Here is a 24,758-nt window from a genome sequence, read left to right as displayed (position 1 = left end):
AACCTATTAGCCTCTGTAATTCTCTTAAAAAGAGAGAATGAATGCTAAAAGGTAATATAAATTCTTTATTCTCCTTTCCTCCTTGACTTCCTTCAGTTTTCTTTTCTACTTGACAAAGCCGTCTCCTTTATATTAGAAGCTCAGTCTGTTCATTTCTTTATGTGAGCCTCAGGCAAGAGGTCACAGTTCAGCCGTTATAGGACCAGCAGGGACCTCCTGGGTCAGAGAATTCATTCCTATTACAAGCCCTGGGTTGTGCAGTCCCTTTTGTAAACTCACCAGGCCATTCTGAAAGGTTCATTAATTAATGGTAATCAACAGTCCAAAGGCAAGTCGGAGGCAGTCACACCCCCAAATGCTATTTTCACATGAAATCAAATGCAAGATTGCTTTTGTTTCTGAGAGAAACATTAACTACAGTACCAGGCTGTGTTGTGAACTGAAACAGAGTACAGCTAGCAGATCCTGTTTAACACTTCTAGTCTTTACAGTCCAAAGTTTAAAACGTTAACATTAATGACAAACTTGAAGCTTTGATAGTGAAAACGTTTACCCTGTGGTTCACTGGCTTTTTTTTTTCCTCTCCTGGTTTTGATTTTTTTTTTTTTTTAATTTACTCTGGTTTTAACTCTCACTTCTGTTGGAGGTGTTAAGTGTGATGGTTGTTCATGTGGTGCTGTTCGAGTGCCATCTTCTGCCTGATCTTGGTATGGCTACTGCTACTATGAGGCTTCAGGAGGAAGAGCCCAAAAACTTGTAAATCCTGCTTAGTTTCCTGTTCTGCCTCGAGGTGCAGAGTAGTTTTTTGGGGGTGAATGGGGACAGCGAGTCTCCAGTTGCTGCCAAGCACTTCCTCCCCCGGGCTGTCCTCCACAAACAGGGTTGTCCTCTGCAGCACACAGGCCACCACTTTGTTTTGCTTCGCAGACAAAACTACGGCGGCATTTCTAGCTATGAGAAATGGGCGGCCAGGCCCTTCGCTGTGCTGAACCTGTCTCAGCCTACGGTCTGGAGGGGACAGAAAGGTGTGGTGAGCACCTTCTGTGGATGATGTCAAAGTTCTTGTTGAAACTGCTCTCTTGTTCCCTGACAAAGTTAATTATTGCACTTTGTGCGGTTTTCAGGAGATCCCGGGGGTGGAGAGGAGGGGAAGCTATGCTCAAAGTATTCCTCTTTGGGTGTTAAATACAAAACAACTGGGACCTTATGTACTGGCCTGTGTTTTCCCTCTCCCCTGCTTACCTACTTTTAGAGCACGCCTGTGATTGTTCCAGGTAAATTCAAGAATAGGAAAGCTTTTGCTTTCATTATTGGTGGTTTGTAATAGAAATACAGGGCTCTATGATTTTGCTGCTCTTGCAAATTCACAATAGTTGCTCAATGTTTTGGTTAATCTAATGCTAACAGGATGGGCAGAGTATGGCCTGAAGCCCTGCATCTCAGTAAGGCACTGTGCTTTGCTTTTGAAACATGGCAATACATGAGGAAGATGTAAAATGAAGGCCAAACTAGTAAGTCCAGAAGAGCACATTTGCTTGGCTTCTTACTGATATTGCTTGGAGAGAAGAGTCCTGGGGCTGAGACCATAAACAATTGAGTAGTTTAAATTTTATATACTTTAAGCATAGGTAGCATTCTTTTCTTTTTTCTTCCCATGGGATTTCTGTGATCTTTTTGCTCACGTTCAGCTTTTGCACAAGCAAATTTAATCCTACCTACTGGAGCGCGTGCAGCTTGCCCCATGTCAGAACGCTGGGAAGGCAAAATTAATGCTCAGCTCAGGCAGCAGTCTGGCCTTGGAATGCTGCTCTCCAGTGTTAGCTGCTTCAGTAGCAAATACACCTTTTACACCCTGGAGAGGAGGACTGGCTCCCGGTTTAAGCAGCTTCCTCAAGTATTCCCTAGTTAATGCCAATCAGTTTGTGGAATTTGGTGTTCTGAATACGGCCCCTATCTGTGTATTTGTGCAGTTCTGCCCCAACTCTGTCAACCGCTTCTTGCTGCCCTTTCCAGGGAAGGAAAGAACCATCCGTGGATCCAAACTACACAGAAGTCCGAGGGCAGTTTGATTCGATCCTCTCCTGCTACCAGGATCTGTTGAAGTCTTCCTTCCCACAGTTCCCAGGTGTGTTTTAGCTCATCTGGGCACAGAAGTTTCTCAGGTCAGATTTAGTCACATTGGTATCACACAGTCACAGGAAGCATTTTTTTCATTTCCAGATACACCAGTCACATCAGCATCCCCAGATCACTCCTGATCAGAGAGTCTGAGCAACTGGGCCAGGTTTTCCTTGCAGGCTGGGGACTTCCTCATGGAGCAGGGAAACACTATTGCCTCAAGCCAGCCATAAAGGGTAAAGCAGGCTCACACCTATTTTCTGGGAATAGCATGGGGGGAAAATCCAGATAACCTGGGTCAGGCATATTTTGAAGTAAATACTGGAAACATGGTATCTGAATGGAAGAAGACAAGTGCTGTCAAAGGGTGCAAGTTCTGAGCAAACCAAATTAGGCAAATGTTACGTTGGTCCTTTTCAAGCCATCAATTTTTAGACGCTTGAGCATAAGGAAGCCAGAGTAAAATGTTAAATAAATTCAGTGACGCGTTACAGTTACTGTAAGTATGAAGAGGCTTTAGCAAGTGTGAAAGCACACTGCAGGAGGTAGAAGTTCTCCCAGGTGAGCAGGCACACTTTAAAAATTCCCAGAAATCTGAGTTACTCCTGATTCATTCTATTAGTAGTGTCTGTGCGGGGTTTCTTCTTTGCTGACAAATCCCTGCTTGCTCAGGCTTGCACTTGCCTCAAGCCTCCGGTTATTTTCGTGCCAATATTCTCTTCCCCTATGACAAATAGCTCCCTACAGCTGAATATACAGCATCGACCAAGTTTGTGGAGAGCAAAGCAAAGGTGAGTTTTACAGCTAACGGTGCCTTTTTACGGGGCAAGGAGCCTCACTGACGTAGGAGTGACAACACAACTTTCAGGCTGCTTTCCTCTCTCCTGCAGCCCAAAAGAGATACGCAAGTGAGACAGAAAACACTCAGCAGATCACGCCGCAACGTGAAAAAGCGTGTGTGTTTCTCACAGGCGGCCAGGCGCTCGCCGCTGGTAGAGGCGGCAAGGTTTTTGAATCTGGGGTCCGATTTTTGTGGCGTCGCCCGCAGGGCCGTGGAGAGAAGAACAAGGGCGGACTCGCGTTTCCAGCAGAGGGCGTGGAAAGAGAGGTGGTCCGGACGGCTACCGTTATCTGCGGCTCGGCGTCGTTTCCACGCGGCTTCCTTCCCCCCACGCCGAGGAGCCACGGCCTCAAACGCGACCGCCAGGCCGGCACCACCCCGCTTCCCGGTCCGGCCCGCCCGGAAGCGCCAGCCTCGACACGGACCCGGCGCGGCAGCCGCAGGCCTCCTGCCCTGCCAGCTTCCGCGACGCTTCGCATCCCATGTTTAGTAGGGGCACCCCCGTTTCCAGTCACCTGTGCACGGTGCCCTTAGCCAAGATGGCCCCCCTGACGCCTCCCCCGCCATGTCTCGGACGGGCACCCCGCCTAGCCTTCCCAACGTTGCGCCCGGTGCCCTCAGTCAAGATGGCGGCGGAGCCGCGCCGGCAGAGGGCGAGGCGGTGCTGGTGCCGCCATCTTGGCTGCGGGCACCCCCTACCGCTGAGCTGGCCTTCCCGGGCGCGCGGGGAGTGCCGGGAGCAGACGGCGGCGGTGGCGGCGCGGACAGGTGGGCGCTGCGCGGGGCCCCCGGGGGGCGGGGATGGGGCGCTCCCTGGCGGGGCTCAGAAGGGGCGGCGGCGTCCCCTGTGGGTGTGCTGGGGGTCGGCGGTGCCACCTATGGCGGTGCTGGGGGTTGGCGGTGTCCCCTGGGGATGTGCTGGGGGTCGGTGGTGTCCCCTATGGCGGTGCTGGGGGTCGGCGGTATCCTCTGTGGGTGTTCTGGGGGTCGGTGGTGTCCCCTACAGCAGCGCTGGGGGTCGGTGGTGTCCCCTGTGAGTGTGCTGGGGGTCGGCGGTGTCCCCTGTGGGTGTGCTGGGGGTCGGCGGTGTTCCCTATGGTGGTGCTGGGGGTCGGCGGTGTCCCCTGTGAGTGTGCTGGGGGTCGGTGGTGTCCCCTACAGCAGCGCTGGGGGTTGGTGGTGTCTCCTGTGGGTGTGCTGGAGGTCGGCGGTGTCCCTTGTGGGTGTGCTGGGGGTTCGGCGGTGTTCCCTATGGTGGTGCTGGGGGTCGGCGGTGTCCCCCGTGGGTGTGCTGGGGGTCGGTGGTGTCCCCTACAGCAGCGCTGGGGGTCGGTGGTGTCCCTTGTGGCAGTGCTGAGGGTGCTGGGAATTTGCGGGGCCCCCTATAGCCAGGCTCGGGGTTGGTCGTCTCCCCTACGGCTGTGCTGGGCTACATCCCCCCCTACGGCTGGGAATCAGTGAAGTCCCCTATGGCCGTGCAGAAGGTCAGTGGTGCTCCCCATAGCAGCCTTGGGGTCCCTCAGTGGTGCAGGGGGTCAGCGGTGTCCCTTAGGGGTTTGCTATCTGAGCCCATGCTGCTGGGGCTGCTGCGCTTGGCTCTGGAAGTCGCTTGCGATGTTGCGGAGCGTTTGCGGACTTGGCTGCATCTGATGAGCAAGTTTTTCCTCTCGCCTTGTCCTTCCCTTTCTCAGAGCCGTCGAGGGTGGCCAGGGCCGGAGAGCTTTTGTTTTAACCTTGTCCCACTTCTGGCTCTGAAGAGTTTAGTAAGGCAAGGTGGAGAATGATTTCTCTGGCGTGTTGGTGGTAGCACTCCTTAAATATTATGTCTTTTCTAAAGTCTGCTGGACTCCTCCCTTACAGGGTGTGGGAAATGATGCCATGTGCAGAGGATGTCTTAAATCCCTGAAGACCTCTTTGACCTTTTTGTCCTGTCTGTCTGTAAGGAGGGCAGTCTGGCTGTATAGTGCTATTTGCGAAGAGTGTTTTGGTCTCAAACTTGGCCTCCTGTGCTCCCCCCAGGGTTTTTGCCAAAGGCTTCAAGGATGTATTGCAAATATGTCCAGTTTTCCTTTAGTGATCTCCGCTGAGCAGGATTGTCTTGAGGCCTGAGGCTGGGTGGGCACTGGGATGTTAAATATGATGTCTGCACAATAAAAAAACTTGCATTCTGGCTTCGTGTGTCAGATTTTCTTGTTTCCTTGTTGGATCTGGTTGGGTTTTAATTACTTGTCTGGGATGTTGATCAGAGCGCTGCACAGAAAAGATTAATGTTGTTATATGGTTCATTTGATAATGGGTTTAACTCATTACAACATATTAGCCTTGTCCTGCAACATCTGGTGCCTACATATAGTTCGGATCTGCTGACCTCCCTTGCAGTGCTGTTGTCCAGGCAAGTGATTGCTGCCTGCGCACGTGTGGCTTATGTTGCCCTTCTTCCAGAGCTTCTGCAGTCCCATGGCGACGTACCTAGAGTTCATTCAACAAAACGAGGAGCGTGATGGAGTGCGTTTCAGCTGGAACGTGTGGCCCTCCAGCAGGCTGGAGGCCACAAGGATGGTTGTCCCCCTGGCCTGTCTGCTGACTCCCCTGAAGGAGCGTTTCGACCTGCCACCTGTGCAGTATGAAGCGGTGCTTTGTAGTAGACTGACTTGCAAAGCGGTACTCAACCCACTCTGGTATGAATTTCTTAGCTGGGGATGTTAAGAGATGGATAGCATCTAGTTTTTATCCGAACTTCACTCCTTCCTCATTCCCCTTTTACTCAGCTCAGTGCCTGGCAGCCTCTTTCATTTAGGCGCAGTGGTATGGTTAAAATCCTTGTATGCTTAGTGAGGTGTGTTGAATGCCAGCCTGTTACTAGAACTGCCAGAACCAGAGGCGAGAAGAAAGCCTTCAGAGAGACTGTTAAACTAGAGTTAACGTGGAAATAGCCAAACCCATTACCATCCCAGCAAGTTCTCTGGTGAACCATGCAACTTTAAACAAAGATACTGATTATACAGATACCGTCCTCTGGGCTGTGACGTTGACTTGGTTTCCTGCTTCCTACATGTCTCACTGCTCACAGGTTGATTCCAGTATGAACATCAAGGTTTTCTTTGTCATTTTGCTGAGAATTGCAGAGGAATAGTCTCTGATCCAAAACCATATGTTGATTGTACATACTCAGAGCACACTGTTGGCTAAGAAATATCAAGGAAGGGAGCTGCTGTCAGTAAGAGGGACAGAAAGTAAGAGGAGATCAAGCCTGAGAAACAAGAACATGCACATGCTTTACTACACTAGCAGTTATAGCATATCGCGGTGGGCTGAGGAGAGTAAACTCTCCGGGGCAGGGAACAGCCTGTTTGTTCTGTGCTTGAACAGGATCTGGGTGAATGGCTCTTGCTCTGTGACTGGAATACTTGTGTGCTATAGCTGTACAAATAATAAGACTACTGAGATAAGCCTGAGCGTAGGAGAAGAATGATGAGATGCAAGTCTTTGTCTGCCAGAGGCTAAGCTTGGGCTGTCAGTCATCCACTGGGCTGATGAGCTTGGAAACTGCTGGGCTGGATGAGCTAAGGGGACTTTCTGGCATTGGAGCAAGAGTCTGAATCCCTGGAACTCTGTCGTTAAAAGTTGTAGTTTCTGATATTTTGTTTCTTCATCTGTGCTGTGAACCAGCAGAGATGACTGAGAAGCTGGACTGTTAACATTCTTGCTGTAGCTGTGCTAAACACCTCCTCTTTCCCTTCTTGCAGCCAAGTTGACTACCGGGCCAAGCTCTGGGCTTGTAATTTCTGTTTTCAGAGAAATCAGGTAGGTTGAAAAAAGCTTCAGCCCTTTCATCATCCTCCATAGCCAGCCTGTTTTCTTTTCAGTGAGTGTTTTATTGATGGCTTCCCCTGGAAAAGGATGTTAAAAGCAGCAGAAATCTCACCTTTCTAGATTCCTTCTCTTGCTGAATCCAAGCCACTTGTTAATCAGGCTGTTTTGCACGATATCTTATCTATTTTCAGTTCACTTTTGCCAATGTTTTTGCCAGCATGCAAGGCACAGAAAGGAGATACAAAGCTGTTTTGTTTCACGTGTTTCCAGTGTGTTCTTTGCATATTGTGTTTCCCGTTCTTGCCAAGTATGAATCTCATTAGATTGTAATAGACTTTTGCCATCAGAAACTGTCATGTGGCCAAACAAGTTTCAACTAACGTAGCCACTGCTTTAGTCGTGCCTTTTAGTTATAGTGGACTGAGTAGCTGTCCATCCTGCTGGCCCCTGTTGTCTGTTATTAGGGAACAGCAGTAGTGGACTCGTGTTGTGAATTAATCAAGTTGATGCAGTGACAGTAAATAAAGAGTTGAATAACCACGTCATAAGCAGGGCAGCCTTCGTAATGCAGAGGGGAGCCCTACGTTTCTATCCTGCAACTTCCTTGTACTAATTTCTGGTTCTCTTTTTCAGTTCCCTCCAGCATATGCAGGCATATCTGAGCTCAATCAGCCAGCAGAGCTTATGCCTCAGTTTTCAACAATTGAATATATAGTGCAGGTAGGTAAATCATAGGCAAGTTTGAAGCTCCCAGAAATGTCTTATTTGTGACAGCTGAGGTATGTTTTTATTTCACTTAAGATAGTGCAAATAAGATTTCCACAAAGTGCTTAAGACAGGACTCATTTTATTCCTTGTCTGGAGAGCATTATAAAGTGTCATTTAGCATATGTACAGGCCCAGTAACTCCATCTCTTTCCACATTAGCGAGGTCCTCAGACACCATTGATCTTTCTGTATGTTGTCGACACATGCTTGGAAGAAGACGACTTACAGGCTCTGAAGGAGTCCCTGCAGATGTCCCTCAGTCTGCTGCCTGCTGACGCTCTCGTGGGGCTTATCACTTTTGGCAGAATGGTCCAGGTTCATGAGCTGAGCTGTGAAGGGATTTCCAAGAGTTATGTGTTTAGGGGCACAAAGGACCTGACAGCTAAGCAAATACAGGTATGTCCTGCTGTCTTTTAGGCCCGTGGCTTGTTCCTGTTATTACCACTGACACCACTGCTGGTCTTTCAAGCTCTGAGCTTGCAGGGAGGAAGGGTTCAGTGCTCTTGATTATTTGCTACCCTATTTCCCTCCCAACATCTGTCGTGTCTTTTTGTAAACTCCTTGAAAGCTTGTCCAAGATAGAGTTTGTATAATTCCTCACACAATGGACCCATTGTTCATTACCAAGAGGAATGCAAAGATTAGTCATTTCACAGATTTTAATGAATTTAATTCTGCAGTGTTGGGGGCCTCAGGGTATATTGCTTGACAGCAGATAATGGGTTTAGGATTTCAATATTACATCTCCTCTGCCTCCTCTTTACTATTCTGTAGGATATGCTTGGGCTTTCAAGGCCAGCTGTCCCCATTCAACAGGGAAGACCTCTTCAACCTCAGGAACAACCTGCTGTTTCAAGCAGGTAAGTGTGTTGGTTACACTAGCGCAGCAGAAGGGCAGCTCAGGTGCTGTGCGCCCCTTTGAACCCACACTTCTAAACCTAGATTTCTTAAAAGGTGTCTTTTTAAGAAGATTTGAATGGTATTGTCTTGTCAAAGTTATTTCCCTACAAAACATGGTATGTGTGGATGGGTTTTACTAAAGTAGCAGGTAACACATTAGACTTTAGTATCTTGGTTTTTCGGTTGCAAGAACACAGTTGCCATTCAGACTAGGCTTCTATTTGAAAAAACGTAGAGCAGCTGTCACAGACTCACAGAATGGTTGAGGTTGGAAGGGACCTCTGGAGATCATCTAGTGCAACCCCCCTGCTCAAGCAGCGTCACCTAGAGCACGTTGCACAGGATCACATCCAGGAGGGTTTTGAATATCTCCAGAGAAGGAGACTCCACAACCTCTCTGGGCAACCTGTTGCAGTGCTCTGTCACCCTCACAGTGAAGAAGTTTTTCCTCATGTTCAGATGGAACTTCCTGTGTTTCAGTTGGTGCCTGTTGCCTTGCATCCTGTATCTGGGCACCACTGACAAGAGTCTGGCTCCATCCTCTTGACACCCTCCCTTCAGCTATTTGTACACATTAATAAGATCTCCTCTCAGCCTTCTCTTCTCCAAGCTAAACAGGCCCAGCTCTCTCAGTCTTTCCTCATAAGAGAGACGCTCCAGTCCCCTAATCACCTTTGTAGCCCTTTGCTGGACTTGCTCCAGTAGTGCCACATCCCTCTTGTCCTGAGGAGCCCAGAACTGGACGCAGGACTCCAGATGTGGCCTCACCAGGGCTGAGGAGAGGGGGAGGATCACCTCCCTCCACCTGCTGGCAACACTCTTCCTGATGCACCCCAGGATCCCATGGGCCTTCTTGGCCACAAGGGCACGTTGCTGGCTCATAGTTAACTTGTTGTCCACCAGCACTCCCAGTATTCTGTCTTTGGAAAGCATATTGCTTCGGGGTTGTCTTTTTGATTGTCCAGCTGATGGGGGCTTGGTCTATGCATAACAATTCTAGGTATCACCTGCCACCTACTGCCCAGTCAAGTCCAAAAAACGATTGGCAGGCAGGCAGTGATCCCTGAGCAGTAAAGATGTATTTGCCTTTGTTGAATACAGTTCTGTCTTTCTCAGTCCTGCTTTTTCTGTGGCAGCTCTTGTGTATTTTGGTAAACTAAATCACCACTGAAGTCTTTTCCTGTGCTTTATGTGACTTTGCCTTCTTGTCGGTTCCTGATGTCTTGTTTTGTTCAAATTGTTTGTGTTCCAAAGGCCTGTTATCTTAGAAAGTTTGGATGTAAGATGGGAGCACGCCACATGACTCTTTGCTTCCGATAACTCTGTCAGTGGAATTTGTGTGTGCCAGGAACAAAAAGGCACCTTCTTTCTTCCCTGAACTGCAGAGGCTTGTAAACAGTAAAACATTTCTTTTGAATTTTTGCAGATTTCTGCAGCCAGTGCATAAGATTGACATGAATTTAACAGATCTGCTTGGAGAACTGCAAAGGGACCCATGGCCAGTGACCCAGGGAAAGAGGCCCTTACGGTCCACTGGAGTAGCTCTTTCTATTGCTGTCGGCTTACTGGAGGTACTCGTAGTGCTGCTGTTTATTTGAAATGAGCTGGTCGAAGTAAGCACTTGGTAGACTTTGCTGAGACACATGCAGGTCACAGTCCACATTGGTCTGTGGCTCAGTTATGTTGGGATGCAGAGTTATAGTTTGTTTCCACTGATATTTGACATGAGTTAGCACCAGCTGGTGTAGAGTGGGCTGGGAATTTACATCTAAACAGTGAAAGATGCAGACTTTTAAAGGTCTCTGATTTTTGTGCATGCTGCCGAGTGGAGGTGATAGTATGAACGGGGTTTATCCAAGGGTCATCTAAGACATAAGGAAAAAGGAGAACAGAGGCTGCCTGCTTCCTGTTGTGAAGACATGAAGCCTGACCTAACCTGGGTCTAAACTTGAAAGTGCTGTGCTTGTTGAGAAATGCATTATTTATTGAGGTGGCCTCTAGCAGAAGCAGGTCCTTAATGATATTGCGTAAGTGCACATCAGGTTCTTCTCTAAAGAAAAGCATTGCTGTTCTTTAATCACTCTCTCTCTCTCTTTAATACAAGGCCTTACTTTTATTTTAGGGCACCTTTCCAAACACAGGGGCCAGGATAATGTTGTTTACAGGTGGGCCACCAACGCAAGGACCAGGCATGGTGGTAGGAGATGAACTGAAAACACCCATCCGTTCTTGGCATGACATAGAGAAGGACAACGCAAGGTTCATGAAGAAGGCCACCAAAGTAGGTGCTGGTGTCTGCTGGGGGCAAAGGCACAAGCAATAGGTTAGGTTTGCTAGTGGGTGTGACATAGTCCGCTTGAAGCCAAAACTGAATGTTGTGGAAGTCAGAACATTAATTGGGGTGAGAGGAAATGACACAAGCCTATATACACTGGTATGTAGACAGCTGCCCAAACCTTTTCCAAGGAGCAAATCTGTCCTGCTCTCTTGATATGCAAACGGTACATCCAGATGTGTATGGGTGTTCATGAAGAGCCAAAGTCTTTCTGAGCATTAAGGTGTTCCAGTGATCCTCAAGGAAAGGGTAAAACAGAATTCCTGCTAGTTACTTCTCCAGGAGTCTTGTGTCTTCTGAGGGAATGAGGTATTTCGGTGTCATTTCTCAGTGTCTATCTGATTGTGGGTGGAGAGTTTGTTCATCAACATCAATGTATCCCCTTCTGAAGGGGGGGGGGGAAGAAAATTGCCTGTCTGCCAAGAATTGGTCACTTCCCAAAAGCCTCCTTTGTCTTCCTGACGTATGGCAAAATAGTTAAAATAGTTAAAATGGCAGGCATGAAATGTGCTTGGCAACTTAGAGAAAGCAGTATGACACCTGTCCTCTTAGCTAGCACCTGGAAACCTCTGGGTTCCCCATAGGTTATCGCAGGCAAAGAGCCCACGCTTGGCTGAGGTAGCAATTCATGACCTCTCTGTATTTGTGACTTGCAACTCAAGCTCATGCAAATGCAAACATTGTGGGAGCGACACTGCTCCAGCGGACAGCTGTTCACCTATTACAGCACAGGTAATCGCTTCATTTGTGGCTTGTGTCTCATGTGCTGGCCCCATTTGGAGAGCAGAAGAAAAACTGCCCATCACAGTGTCCTAAACCCCGTGTATGTTGTCTGTTTTCGCCAGCACTATGAGACTTTGGCTAATCGCACTGCAGCCAACGGTCATTGCATTGACATCTATGCCTGTGCCCTGGATCAGACTGGCCTGCTGGAGATGAAGTGTTGTGCGAACCTCACCGGGTAGGTTTGCAGCAGGAAAGCACAAATACACCTGTATTCTTCAGAGGGGGATAATAGTTCAGAAAACAGTTAATTTGCTGTTGGGGCAGAAGGGTGCAGTTCTTGTCATTCTGTTCTAAACTGTGGTTTGAATTTGCCAGGAAGTATATGACAAACCTCCCCTGATTCCAGACCACATTTCTGAAGTCTCAAAACAGCATGTGACTTAACACTGCTGGTAAAAAAACCTCCATGTTCTGCTTTGAGGAAGGTATTCTAAAGCATGATGCACCTTGTCTTTTGCAAATACTTTCTGCCTTCTTGGGAGGTAGCAAGTATCCTTTCCAGAAGAGAAGGGCTATAGAAGCCATGGTTTGTGGTGTGTGCGTGACCAAAGTGCCCTCCCAAGACAAGAGCTTCAGGCATGGTTATTAACATGGTTATTATGTCTGCTTAACAGCTTACTTATGCTTCCTCCAGGGATTCTTGGCCTCCCTGTTTTACGGGACACCTGTATGGGGCAAGTGTCCGTGTTACATACTGATGGAAACCTTATAATGTCTGTGGAAAAGGTTGTGTGCTAAACTGGGCCTTTTAGGGACTCACTGTGTCTTTATTGGGCATTTGAAATCTGCTTGGTCTAAGGAGCCAAAAGATGTTTTGGGCAAATGCAAGGCATTTGTAAAGCATCACTTTTCCCCTCAGTATGTGGAAGAGAGGTTGTTTGAGCCTTTGGCTGTGTTACTGGGTCTTATCCAGTCAGGCCCACGTTTACCAAAGGAATTGGGAGAGCCACTACATCTTTTGTTAACACGGCAAAGACCCATGCACCAGGCCTTGTGATGCAGTCGTGCAGCCATCCCGCTTGCAGTGGGGGGGGCTCCAACCCTGCACCCAGCCCTTCTCAGGGGAAGTAAGCTGAGCAGAGCTCTTTTCTGGGCTGGGAAGTTTGTAACCAGTGGAACATTATCATTTTTAAGGCAACTAAAGGGCTGCCAAGAAATGTAGTGGAGAAAACAAGCTGGCAAAGATAGAGCATTAACCTGTCTGGCTTTGGAGGCATCCATGAATCTGCGCTGCCTGATGCAGACTCCACCTAGACAAAGACATGTTTAAAAGCGATTTCTGCCTGTGTTTGCATGCATAAGAGCTGGGAGGGTATATCCTTTGTGATTTATTTCCAGTTCCTAGTTGTTTCAGTTCCCCTGGGTATCTGTTTTTCCTTTGCAGAGGTCACATGGTGATGGGAGACTCCTTCAACACTTCTCTCTTCAAGCAGACCTTCCAGCGAGTGTTTAACAAAGGGCTCAATGGGGAATTTCGGATGGCTTTTGGTGCAAGTTTGGAAGTGAAGGTGAGAGATTAGGCTCATTGGATGACATAACTGGGAAATGCAAGTGCTGTTAACTGGAGAGTTGGTTAAGTATTTGGGTTGTAGAAAATTCTGCACTTCTGAGCTGAGCTTTAGTGCATACTTTGGAAGAAGCTGCAGACTGGATGGAGTGGAGGGATTTTTGTTTGAAAGTTTATTAAATTTGTGTTTAAAAAAAAGAAAAAGGCAACAGAAAAGCTTGAGCTCTGCCTCTCCTCACCCTGCAAGGAACATTTCATACTCTCTAATGGTGACTATGGATATGTCTTCATTATTAAAATGTGACTGATTTGATTCTCTTACCTTCAGCAACTGTAGCAATAAGTGACTCAGAAAAGTACTCAGAGCTCCTTTCCCTGGCAGCCACATGTATGCACTTTCTGATCAAAGTTGAACAGCTGATTTATTCTCTGTGTGTTCTATTTGACTAATTTTATTTTTTTTAAACTTTTTTTGACCCTGTTCTAGACCTCTAGGGAGCTGAAAATTGCAGGAGCTATTGGACCATGCATATCTCTGAATGCTAAAGGGCCATGTGTCTCTGAAAATGTAAGTTTATAAAGGAATATGGAATAATCTTTATTAAAGAAGTAAATAAACAGTGCAAAGTTTGTATCTAGACCTACAGCTCAGCTGGAATGTCAGATTTTTCAAGAAGAGCAATTTGGAAACATCCCTAAGAAAAGACAGTCTCTTCTAGATGAAATTCTTGCCCCATAAAGCCTTCTTTTAACTGTATGTCACCTCAGTAACTTAATTCACATCCAGAAGACAGAAATTCAGAAGGCCTTCCATGACTTGTATCTCTGTTCAGAATTTAACATAACCTTGCGTTACCCACTGCTACAGGCAAAAATGCTGCTTTCTGTTCAATTCTGTGCAGGAGATTGGGATTGGAGGAACATCTCAATGGAAAATTTGTAGCCTGGATCCAAGCACAACTCTGGCCATTTACTTTGAAGTGGTAAATCAGGTTGGTCCTGGCTTTTCTTTTTTTGGTCTTAACTTTTTATACACCAAAATGTTTGTTTGTAATATGGCCAGCAAATGCAGCGACATCCCTTGTGTTACAAATGGACAGTTCCAAAGTAATTGAGTGTTTTGTGTCAAAGAAACATTCTCAGGGGTTGTTTCCATATGTGTAGATTGCCTAATATTTTTATTTTGTACAAAACCTGCATTCTTTCTTCCTGTGGTATTTATTTAATAAAGAAGAAACTGTCTTTTTGCATAACTAAATTATGGAATTCATTGCTATTAGGTGCTGTGGAGAATAAAAGTATAAACACCTCCAAATTCCTGGAGGATTGATCCTCCAAGTTGTAATATGTGATGGTTCAGAAGCACCTTCTGGTTGGGGAAGTTTCTGAGCATGTGGCACCTAGAAGCTAGGAGGATTACCCCAAAGGAATTCCACTCTATGGGCCTCTTTATTTGTCTACTCTGCCGTGTGGGTATGCTACTGTAGGGAATAAGATGCTGGACTCAAGGGACCTTTTCTCAGAGCTCATACTGTCACTCTTATGTTGCATGCTGTAAAGATTAGTTGCTGCCATCCTTTAAGGGACCAGCTGAGGAAGTGTCAGGTGCAACATTAAATGGGCCAAGTGCCACTTGATGTTGAAGGCTGCTGGAAAGTGCAACACTAGCAGGCATCTCTCCCTTCTCTGATCCATCTCAAGATTGTACTTATTTTATGCTTGCTCAAATGATGCCCTGGAATTGTCTCCATAGTGTACAGAGCTATGGAAAGGCCAGGCTGTTTTGAAGGCTTTCCTTGTTTCATTTGCAGCACAATGCACCAATACCTCAGGGAGGCAGAGGGGCGGTTCAGTTTGTCACTCAGTACCAACACTCCAGCATGCAGAAACGCATTCGAGTCACCACCATAGCCAGAAAGTGAGTATTTCATGCCAGTTCTTTGGCAGAATGGCAGAAACTCTACCCACAGTCTGTGCTGGAATTTTTTGAGCCTTTTGTTGTGTATATTGGCCACAGAGTATTTGGCACTTGGGGGATGAATCTGGTGTGAATTCTTTTGCTGAAGATGAATGCACACAGCGCTAACCCTTAACTCGCTCTTTAGTTGGGCAGATGCACAGAGTCAACTCCAGCATATAGAAGCTGCATTTGACCAGGAAGCAGCTGCCGTGCTGATGGCACGGCTAGGAGTGTACAGAGCCGAATCCGAGGAGGGACCCGATGTACTGCGATGGCTGGACAGACAGCTGATCAGACTGGTAAGACTGCTGGGCTGCAGTTGAATGCATTCTTGATTTTAGTAAAAATGGTCTCTGGAAATGAAAAGGTCATTTTTTTTCCTGAGTGACTCACTTCATTTGTGCTCTGATCAGGGCCCCATAGTTGTAATATGTGATGACTCGGAAGCCAATATGAACAGTGTATTTGTGATGGGGTAGGTAAGCATCCCATTGTGCTGAAAGAGTTAAACCTGAGATTAAAGAAGTGATAGTGAAATACAGAATCACAGAGTAAAGCGGGTTGCAGGGGACCTCTGGAAGTTTCTGGTCTAATCCCCTGCTCAAAGCAGGGCCAGCTTCAAAGTTAGAGCAGGATGCTCCAGGCGTTGTGCGAGTGAGCTCTTAAGATCTCCAAGGATGGAGATTCCCTTGCTTCTCTTGACAATCTGTTCCAGTGTTTGACTACTGTCACTGTGAAATTTTTTTTCCCCTTATTTTCAGTCAGAACTTCCCTTTCTCCAGCTACTTATTACGTAGCTGTAGACAGCACTATGATCCCCCAATCCTACTCTTCTCCAAGCTGTGTAAATCCAGCTTCCTCAGCCTCTCCCACATCGGGTGCTCCAGCCCCTTTCCAGTTTGGTGGCCCCTGTTAGACTTGCTCCAGTTTGTCAGTGTTTGTCCTGTACTGGGGAGCCTCAGGCTGGACACAGCATTCAGATGTGGTCTCACCTGTGCCAAGTTCAGGGGAGTAATCGCTTCCCAGCTAATGGTATTATTCCACAACTTCATAGTGCCTCTTTCTTCAGATTTCACAGGCCTGAACTGCCTAAATCCACTCTGGCTTTGTCTGAACAACCATGTGGAGTTGATACCAACAGTTATGGTACATCAGACACTGAAAAAAGCAGGGCCAGTGTGAAATAAAGATTCAAGTACCAAATCACACAATGACATGTTGCATGCTGAAATGATTATGGCGTCATTTTAGCTAAAACTATGGATGCTGCTTATTTTCAGTGAAGCAGCTGCTGAAATTCTAGTCTGCTGCTGCTTTAGAAGGAAGTAGAGTTGCTGCAGAAGTGTTTCATAATGTGCAAAGCACCTTAGGTATAACGTAGTATCCCTGATTTAGTGAAAGAAATGAGACAGTATTAGTAGCCCTATTTCTTTCATTCTTAGATAATTTTGAGTCTAGATTTTATATACTAAATAAGATAAAGAGATCCAATCATCATTTTCATTCCAGTAAGATACAGAAGTCACCGACTTAAATAAGAGTGGCCTGTAAATTTTATATTACTTGCTATTGTCCCTTTCCTGCCTTGGTTACTCTGTTTAAAAACAAAAAAAAAAAACTTCCAAAAAAGTGTTAATTCTGAAAAGGAGCTCACCAGAACATCCATATTGCCTCCAACAGTGTCAGAAATTTGGACAGTACAACAAAGATGATCCTAATTCCTTCAGATTGTCGGAATCATTTTCTTTGTATCCCCAGGTAAGAACTTCACTTTCTGCAGAGGTGGGAAAAATGTGCAAGGGTGGGAGTGATGATAAAGCCTCTTGTTCCATTTATCAGATTCATGAGGGGAGGAAAAGATGCTTTTTAAATTTGGTGAGCTGGTTCTGTAGTTCAGTGTTGCAAATGACTGGTAAGGAAAGACCTTTGAGGAGTTAATAAGGAGGAGATTTTTTTGGAAGAATTCATTCAGAAAGATTGGACTTTGGTGAAGAAGTTTCAGCAATTAACTGATATTTCTCTTCTCTCTCATCTTTCTGATGCAGTTCATGTTCCATTTGCGACGCTCCCCATTCCTGCAGGTCTTCAATAACAGTCCAGATGAGTCTTCTTATTACCGTCACCACTTTGCTAGGCAAGATCTGACCCAGTCTCTCATTATGATCCAGCCCATCCTTTATGCTTATTCTTTCTATGGACCTCCTGAGGTGAGTCCCTGTTTAGCAAGAAATGGTGGAATGATCCAAAATAATGAGTATTCAGGCAAAGTAACACTGTTTCATCAAAAAGGTCCTCATTTATATTTTTTTAATCAGAGTAATCACTGAAGGATGAGATGGAGTAGTGTAAAATACAAATTGTGATTTCAGTAAACTTACAGCTTTGATTAAAAAAAAAAAGATCTGGTGAATCCTGCAGTCATCAATAGTGCTCTCACTTCTCTGCCCGAGGCTGCCATCTCCACTGCATAAATCAGCAAGCCTCAGCCCCTCAAGGTCATAGTCTCCCACCAGCTCCTTGTTTTCAGTTGTTAATGCAGCAATTTAAACTATGTGTGAGTAGTCGATGGTCAGACACAGACTGCCTTATACCAACAGCATCCTTGGAAGGAGAGCATCTGGCAGGAAAGAGATGCAGAAGCTACTGGAATAACACTTTGAGTGATTAGCAGTGACTGACCTCCTTGTTTGTTTTCCCCAGCCAGTGCTTTTGGACAGCAGCAGTATTCTTCCAGACAGAATCCTTCTGATGGATACTTTCTTCCAGATAGTTATCTACCTTGGTGAGGTACAGTGAAATATGTACTCTTCCTCTGTTTGCACACCCTCCCTCTTGCCATGCACACACCCAATGTCTTTGTTTATATAAAATGAGCTGCTTGTGAAGCCTATGCTAGCCTACGTTTTTGACAGCTGCTCCTATATTCCTTCCACCATGACCTCAAGGTTTAGACCAACATCCAAAGCCTTGGCTTTCCAGTGCCATATCATCATGAAGACCTGTAGGTCTATATTTCAATCCTGTCAGGTTTTATAACAGAGCAGTAAGCTACTATAGCTGGATAACAGAAGTATCTCACACCCTAAAGAAGTTAATGGGGAAGGGGATGAAGCTGGCTTTTGTCTTCTTTTCCTGGGAATCTTCCTTTTCTCTGATGTCTCTTTCCTTCATATCCATTTTAGTTTGGTTTGAGGAGTAGCCCTAATTAAGTTTGGTCAGTAAACTAAATAAATCTGTTCTACTTAAACACTGGCATCAAATTGGAGTAGTTTAAATAAACCCATCTTAAATAAACTTTATGATCAAATATTCCTATTAGTGAAAACTTTTTTGGGAGGCATTTTAACTCTTCCCTTTGTTTTTGAACTAGGCTATTTTAGTGCTTAGATTTAATGACTGTTACTAGCATGCTCATGGTTTGGCATGACAGCTTGCAGCAGCTCCGTTACTAGCTTCCTACTTCCCTCCATATGGGATTTCTTCTCTTTTTGAGAAGCAAGCAGGCATATCTGATTGACATGAATAGGAGTTGAAAGCTTGAGTCAATGATGACAAAATATCTTCCAAAGTTACTTTAAACAGTCTTTACCTACCTAAACTGTTGCAACTGAAGACATTCAGGTATGGGGTAAAATTAGACTAAGAAGAGGCTAAGTGTCTGATCTGCATATGTATAGACTAATTGTCAGCTGCATGGTTACCTTGAAAATACTGTAAAGCAATGGCTGCTACCATTTAAGACCAAGTCAAAATCACAATATCAGTGCTTTATAAATGCTTTGTGTTTCTGTGTTGGTACAGGTTGAAGCACAATGTCTTAAAGTTCATTTTCAACAAATTGCTCTTGCACTGCACAAACTGGTACTAGCTTTTGTGTTAGTGCCTGTTTTTAATTTAAATTCAGGAACAACAACAACAACAACAAAAAAGCGTTCACTTTGTTGGCAAAGTAGCGAAAGCCTGTATTTGTCCAGTGCTCTGTAAGCAGAAATAAGTGTAATATTCTGCTGCCTTAAAGACATGCAAGTTAAAAGGGGGAGGCTTGTGGAGAGGATATCTACTAGTTCTTATTTCCTCCCTTTCCTGTCAATAGACTATTGCACAGTGGCAGAAAGCTGGTTACCAAGACATGCCTGAATATGAAAACTTCAAGCACTTACTGCAAGCCCCGCTGGATGATGCCCAGGAAATCTTGCAGACTAGATTCCCAATGCCACGTTACATCAACACTGAACACGGGGGCAGTCAGGTAAGGAGCTTTATCCAAGAGCTCTTATTGCTACTGAATAGTGCGAATGCCTTTTCTGCTTTTCTAAAAGGATGGTTCTGTAAGTTAAGTACAGCAGTAATTTAGCCCTCTAAAGTGTAGCGCTTACATCTTTTCTCATGAGCTCTTACTGCAAATATGTGTCTTTTAATAAGCCAATTGCTCATTGGACATGCTTTTGAAATATGAGGATGCAAAAAAACAAAATAGTCAGCTTAAATATCTTTTATTCCCAGTAGAGGGGGAAAATAAATGATTTGGCTAAGTATCAAAACTTACCCAAGATAGGGAGCACAGTTAGTTTGCTAGGAGAGGAAGTTGCACTGAATGACTGAGCATCTGTTCCTTTATTCTTGGATACTGAATGAGGATATAAAATAGTTCCTATTTTTGTTCTTCCTGGAATTACAGTTGTTCACTGCATTTCTGTGACTGGCTCTTTTTTTGTAGCAGTGAAGAGGAGAGAATTTGTGCTCCAAAAAAAAATTTGGTATTAATTTCTGGTGTGACCACGTTATGCTGGCTCACCACAGAGCTCTGTGGAGCAGCCAAGAGCAGCCAAGGGACAGTGCTGGTGACTTGCCCATGTCACGTGGCACCAAACCTGCCCTGCCAGACGGGCACCTCTTGCTGTGGCAGAGCAGTCCTTGCCACAGGGCGAGACCTGCAAGAGAATAGTTTTGCTTTCCAAATGGAGGTGCCCATAGAGTACAGCCACTGCTGTGGTAAACTAACTCCAAAATGCAGCAGGGCAGGAAAGACAACCGGCACGTACTCCTGCACTCATTCTGAGAGGACTTGAAGATGCCTGAAGTGTTCAACTTGATTTCCCCCTTTCCCTCCCCCAAGGATTCCTCCCCAACCTTATTCCGTTACAAGGTTCCAGAATATTGTTTCTTTCAAAGCAATTTGTAAATTTAAAAGGCATTTTAGCAGTATTGTTTTCTCTGCCCTTTGGGAGTCACAGCTGGGCCATAACATCCCTTTTTTCCCTCACAGAACACACTACCAGTTAAAGTCAGCAGATTCTTGCTTTAAATCCAGTAAAATTATCTGTATAGCAGGGCTGTTTCTGTTTAACAAAGGCAGTGGGGAAGGAGTGGGCCAGGGAGCTATGAAGCTGTGCATACCAGATGAGGAAGCATGTGCTGAGGAAGGATACAGTTGTCTTTAGCGTCTTATCTCAGATAAATCTGTGCCTGTTTATCTATGCATTCCTTGTATCTATGGGACTAAGGTGCTGTTTCACTTTATTTTCTCCATCTTCCTTTCCTGCGCTCCATGTGAGCATTGATAAGTAACAACTCTGACACTTGTTAATGGTGACCAAAACATAGTCAAACAAGAGGCATGTGTTGAGCAAGACAAGATCATGGCTTTGTGTGTTTGCCATAGTTACGGTCATAATACTTGCACTTGAACTTGAACCCTGTTCACATTAAACTAGTACCTGGCTGGAAAAGGAGAGGAACATGGCTAGTCATATATCTGGGGTGACAGGAGGTCTTGAGGGAGCTGACAGGTCTATCATTTTACAAAAATACCTCTCTATAACGTTTTGTTTTAACAGGCCCGGTTCCTCTTGTCTAAAGTGAACCCTTCTCAGACCCACAATAACCTCTATGCATGGGGACAGGTAAGCAATGGAAGAGCTGCTGGAATTTGGGAATGCTGGAAAATGCATATTGTACGTATTTGTCTGCGTATTAGCCCTTCTGTTTCATCACATGGTATTAGGCCATGAATGGTGAGCTGGTTATGTTCGTCCTGGTACTCCTACCCAAGAGCTTTGGCAGACATACATGGCTGGATTTGAAAATCACAGAATAATTGGGTTGGAAGGGACCTCTGGAGAGTTTTAGATGACCTGATGTAGAAATTTATCTTCACCATTTCCTACACATCTGGACTAAAACTCTTAGGTCACAATTAATGTATGTAGCATTCTGGAAAAAATAACTAGCCTGTAAATACATACAGATATAGTTTATCTGAGAATACTGGACTTTTATGTCCTCTTTCTTGATCTTGTTTGTGTAGAGCTCTGGGCAGAAAAAGATCCTAATGCTTTAGAAAGAAGAGATTTTTTTTCCCAGTACTGCAGATTGCATGGAAGGGTATTGTCAGGAGCGTTGTCAAAGACTGGTGTCTTTCCACTAGATCTGTCCTTTACAGGGAAGTAAACATGGTTGATTTAGCAGGCAGTTACCCCAGAGTGCTGACATCTCGTTTGCTTAAGCTAGTCCCTAGTGTTAACAGTATTATTTTGGGCTCACTGTTTTTTTATTTTACTGCAGGAATCAGGAGCTCCAATCTTAACAGATGACGTTAGCCTCCAGGTATTCATGGACCATCTAAAAAAGCTGGCAGTTTCAAGCGCATCGTAACTTTGATCTAGCCGAGAAGCAAGAACAGAAGAGTTACATAGATCATGTTGGTGATGGAAGTGGAGCAACTTATTGCATTCCCTTCTCTCTTTTAGACTAAGACTTTTAAATATTACATGAAATAAATATTCATGGAGAGTTTTGTACTTGGCCCTTCTAGCTATTAATTTATTTCTATTCCTTTTTGTCTCTATTCTGTTTAAGCCACATTTTTTCCATACATTGTAATCAGAGCAGAAGGATGTTTTAGCTAATATAGATTTTAAGCCTTGAGCATAATTTTTAAGTGTTTTTTGTTCTTAAAAGGTTTCTTTTAGCAACTCTCTCAGAAAGCAGGGACTGTATTAATGAAAAATAAAACTGGCTAAGAGCATTAATATTTAGTACTGTTCCAAATGCGGCTGTGTGAGCACTTGACTTGGCAAAACTCCTTTGCAGTTTTGAAAACGTAACACTGGGGTATAAAGACGCTGCTGAAAGTAACCGCCGCGGCCGCCATCTTCCCTACGAGCTCTGCGGCGGGGCGCGTGCGCCGCCACGTGGGGCCGCGCCTGCCCGCCGATTGGTGGCGGGGCGCAGCCAATGGGGGCGGGCGTTGCTGGGGGCGATGCGGGCGGCGGTGTGGACGGCGCGCTCGGCGCTGCTGTACTCGGTGGGCGGTTGGACGATGCTGGGGGCCCTGCTCCACCACACCCAGAGCAGTAGCAGGAATAGCAGCAGCAGCGACGGCGGCGACGGGTCCGGTACGGGCTAGCGCGGCTTATGCGCCGGGGGACGCCGTCCCGCTTGACCTCCGACAGCGGCGGGGCTGGGGGGGGGCGGGGTTGGCCGGCGGGGGCGGGGCGCGGCTGAGGCGGGGGCAGAGAGGGGCGGGGCTTGGTGGGGCGGGGCTTGGGGCCGAGGGGCGGGGCTTGGTGCTGGGGGCACCTGTCCCCCCCCAGCCCCTGGGGGAAGGGCGCCCCCGGCTGCGGAGTTTCGCCCCCTGCTTGTGCCCGGGACCGAGGCGGCCGCGTTTCCCTCCCCCGGCTGCCTGCCGGGGCTCTGGGAGCTGCTGTGGGCATGAGGCTTCTGCGTGGGGTGGGCGAGGCGGCGGGGGGCCCGCGAGGGACACCCCCGAGAGCACTCCCGGAGTCCTGGGGAGGGTCACCCTGAAGAGGTGGGAAAACCGTGCGCTTGGGCTGCGAGCAGAGCCTCGACCCACCGTGGCTCGCTGCGTTCGTTCGCGGTAAATGAGACGACGCAGGTTCTCCTCAGGCCTCCTGTTCCTTCTCAGAAGCCTGCTGCTTGTTAAGGTGCAGTAACACGGAAATAGCTTTAACGTGGACAGCTTGGAATCCAGTTGTTACTGCTGCCGCTGTAGTGCTGATACCGGTCCGATACTGGTGCAGCACTGAGTCAACTTACCCTACTAAATCACTTCTTCTGTCTGCACAGTGACCAGCTCTTTACTATCTATTCCTCAAAATTTGAGAAGCAGCAAGAATATTGAACACATACGTGGCTGCTGTTTTGCCCTGATGAAGGGGGGATGAAATCTTTACTAAGCTCTTTTCTTTTTTCTTCCCCCTTTTTTAGAGAAAGAAAGTGATCCTGAGGCAAGCCAAAGAGCCCGCAGAGAAGTCTTTACTACCAATACACCTATAGGCCTACAAATCACAACGGTAGTAACGTACCAGGAGAAGCCTGAAACTCCTCTGGCTCGACTGTGCCAGCGTGTGAAATTATTCTTTGATTCCTTTGATGGTGGTCCTTCGAAAAGTTAACGTTCTCTGGAAACTTGGAATTTTGTGCTGATGCAGCGGAGAGCTGACTTATCCAAGAGATTCTGCCTGATGCGTGATATCAGAATGCCAGTGGAAAACTTTCTCTTGCATCGTTGAAACAACAGGTCCATATTTGAAATAACTTTGCAAAGCTTTGCGGACCTTCTCATCTGCTCAAATCAATGATTTTCTTTGTGCATGTATTCAAATTATTAAACATGAACTGTCTTCAACTAAATGTGCTGCAAAATGTTAATGAAACTGCATGTTACCTGGTGTCCAGTGTTTGACAAGGTGGCTGTTGCTGCATTTTTGTGAAACGGATTTGTTGGTGTGCAGGACCTACACGGGTGATCTGGGATTTGTTCCTCTGCTGATTTAGTTCCTCAACTGATTGTTTAGGAACAACTGGTAAACTGGAAGGAATGTAGTTTGATCTTTGGGGTGTTAGAGTTGTATTGTCCTTCAGATCTTTGCAAGGTGAATGACTTTGGTGAAATATGAATTACAAAGGTAGAAGTGCTACTGCTGGAAGCACTTGCATTGAAAATTCAGTAACACTATTAATTTCTCTAACATTTTAAGAGCACAGCTAACATACCTGAAAATGTATTAAGTTGCCAGGGAAAGATGTTCTTTCAGTTGCAAGCCTGGAGAATTTTCTGAAAGGAATCAAAGAAGCTTTGCACTTTTTTTTCTTGGGTTTGTAACACATAGTTCTAACTCAGTCCTGCTGTATCAATGATGACAGTAGTAATGAAGATCCAGGACAACAGATTTCTATTGCAAATAGAACAGGTTTAGTTGTAAGTATGCATTAACTTGGAAAAAAAGTTACAGTGCTTTTTCTCCTGTCTTTACAATCACCTTGAGCATGTACAGGTGAGCGGATAAAGTACAAATCACTGAGAAGTGACAGGAAGACGACTAGTTTAAGAATTCTGTGGCTGAAATAACCTTTCAGATGATAATTTATCATGAGGCCAAAGTTTTCCATTTTGGTTCCCAATCTATTTTATAAGGCAGATCTTATAACCACCACTGCTTCCTTTTCCTTAGCTGCTTCATCTTCCAGTTGTTGCCACTGTGTGCCGGTGGCAGCTTTTGACAAGGAACCCAAGCTAGTTAGTTGGGCAGAGCTTAACAGCTTTTGCTGTACCTCACTCCTAGCTTTTGATGTTACCAAGTCTCACTAGCCAGTTACGTCTCATTGATTCTCTGTTTAATAGTCTGTGGTAGTGGTTTAGTGGTGTACATGATGCAGGGCTATTATGGTACTAGCACTTTATGAAAATAAAGAAGGAAAACATATC

The 24,758-nt window shown here is 45.9% G+C and overlaps 2 protein-coding genes across 3 annotated transcripts; both read left to right on the top strand.

Annotated features, from left to right (window-relative positions):
• The first annotated feature begins 3,648 nt into the window (after window positions 1-3,648).
• Window positions 3,649-22,065, top strand: SEC23B (SEC23 homolog B, COPII coat complex component). Of its 2 annotated transcripts, none has more exons than XM_067292627.1 (20): window positions 3,649-3,727; window positions 5,402-5,637; window positions 6,706-6,763; window positions 7,406-7,492; window positions 7,700-7,936; window positions 8,315-8,400; window positions 9,867-10,011; window positions 10,563-10,721; window positions 11,621-11,736; window positions 12,946-13,069; window positions 13,556-13,636; window positions 13,971-14,060; window positions 14,880-14,986; window positions 15,174-15,327; window positions 16,709-16,786; window positions 17,074-17,235; window positions 17,729-17,815; window positions 19,122-19,277; window positions 20,866-20,931; window positions 21,593-22,065. In XM_067292627.1, the coding sequence occupies exons 2-20, from the start codon at window positions 5,417-5,419 to the stop codon at window positions 21,680-21,682; spliced, it is 2,304 nt and encodes a 767-aa protein (XP_067148728.1). In that variant the 5' UTR covers window positions 3,649-3,727; window positions 5,402-5,416; the 3' UTR covers window positions 21,683-22,065. The 2 variants fall into 2 exon arrangements, with proteins under 2 accessions (XP_067148728.1, XP_067148727.1); XM_067292626.1 differs by lacking the exon at window positions 3,649-3,727 and adding an exon at window positions 4,249-4,443.
• SMIM26 (small integral membrane protein 26) lies at window positions 21,727-24,758 on the top strand. Its single transcript, XM_067293916.1, has 3 exons — window positions 21,727-21,746; window positions 22,121-22,425; window positions 23,258-24,758. The coding sequence occupies exons 1-3, from the start codon at window positions 21,727-21,729 to the stop codon at window positions 23,443-23,445; spliced, it is 513 nt and encodes a 170-aa protein (XP_067150017.1). The 3' UTR covers window positions 23,446-24,758.

Source organism: Apteryx mantelli, chromosome 3 (genome assembly GCF_036417845.1).
Source record: "Apteryx mantelli isolate bAptMan1 chromosome 3, bAptMan1.hap1, whole genome shotgun sequence".
Classification (NCBI taxonomy): Eukaryota; Metazoa; Chordata; class Aves; order Apterygiformes; family Apterygidae; genus Apteryx; species Apteryx mantelli.
Note: the sequence above shows the minus strand (reverse complement) of the source record. Positions and strands in the feature narration are given on the sequence as shown.

Bases quoted from the DNA above. Each gene is read 5' to 3' on its own strand.
- SEC23B (XM_067292626.1), top strand. The intron at 7,493-7,699 runs GTAGGTAAATCA...TTTCCACATTAG, and splicing joins CAATTGAATATATAGTGCAG to CGAGGTCCTCAGACACCATT. The intron at 20,932-21,592 runs GTAAGCAATGGA...ATTTTACTGCAG, and splicing joins ACCTCTATGCATGGGGACAG to GAATCAGGAGCTCCAATCTT.
- SMIM26 (XM_067293916.1), top strand. From the start codon at position 21,727: ATGTTGGTGATGGAAGTGGA. The intron at 21,747-22,120 runs GCAACTTATTGC...ACTCCTTTGCAG, and splicing joins ATGTTGGTGATGGAAGTGGA to TTTTGAAAACGTAACACTGG. The intron at 22,426-23,257 runs GTACGGGCTAGC...CCCCTTTTTTAG, and splicing joins CGACGGCGGCGACGGGTCCG to AGAAAGAAAGTGATCCTGAG.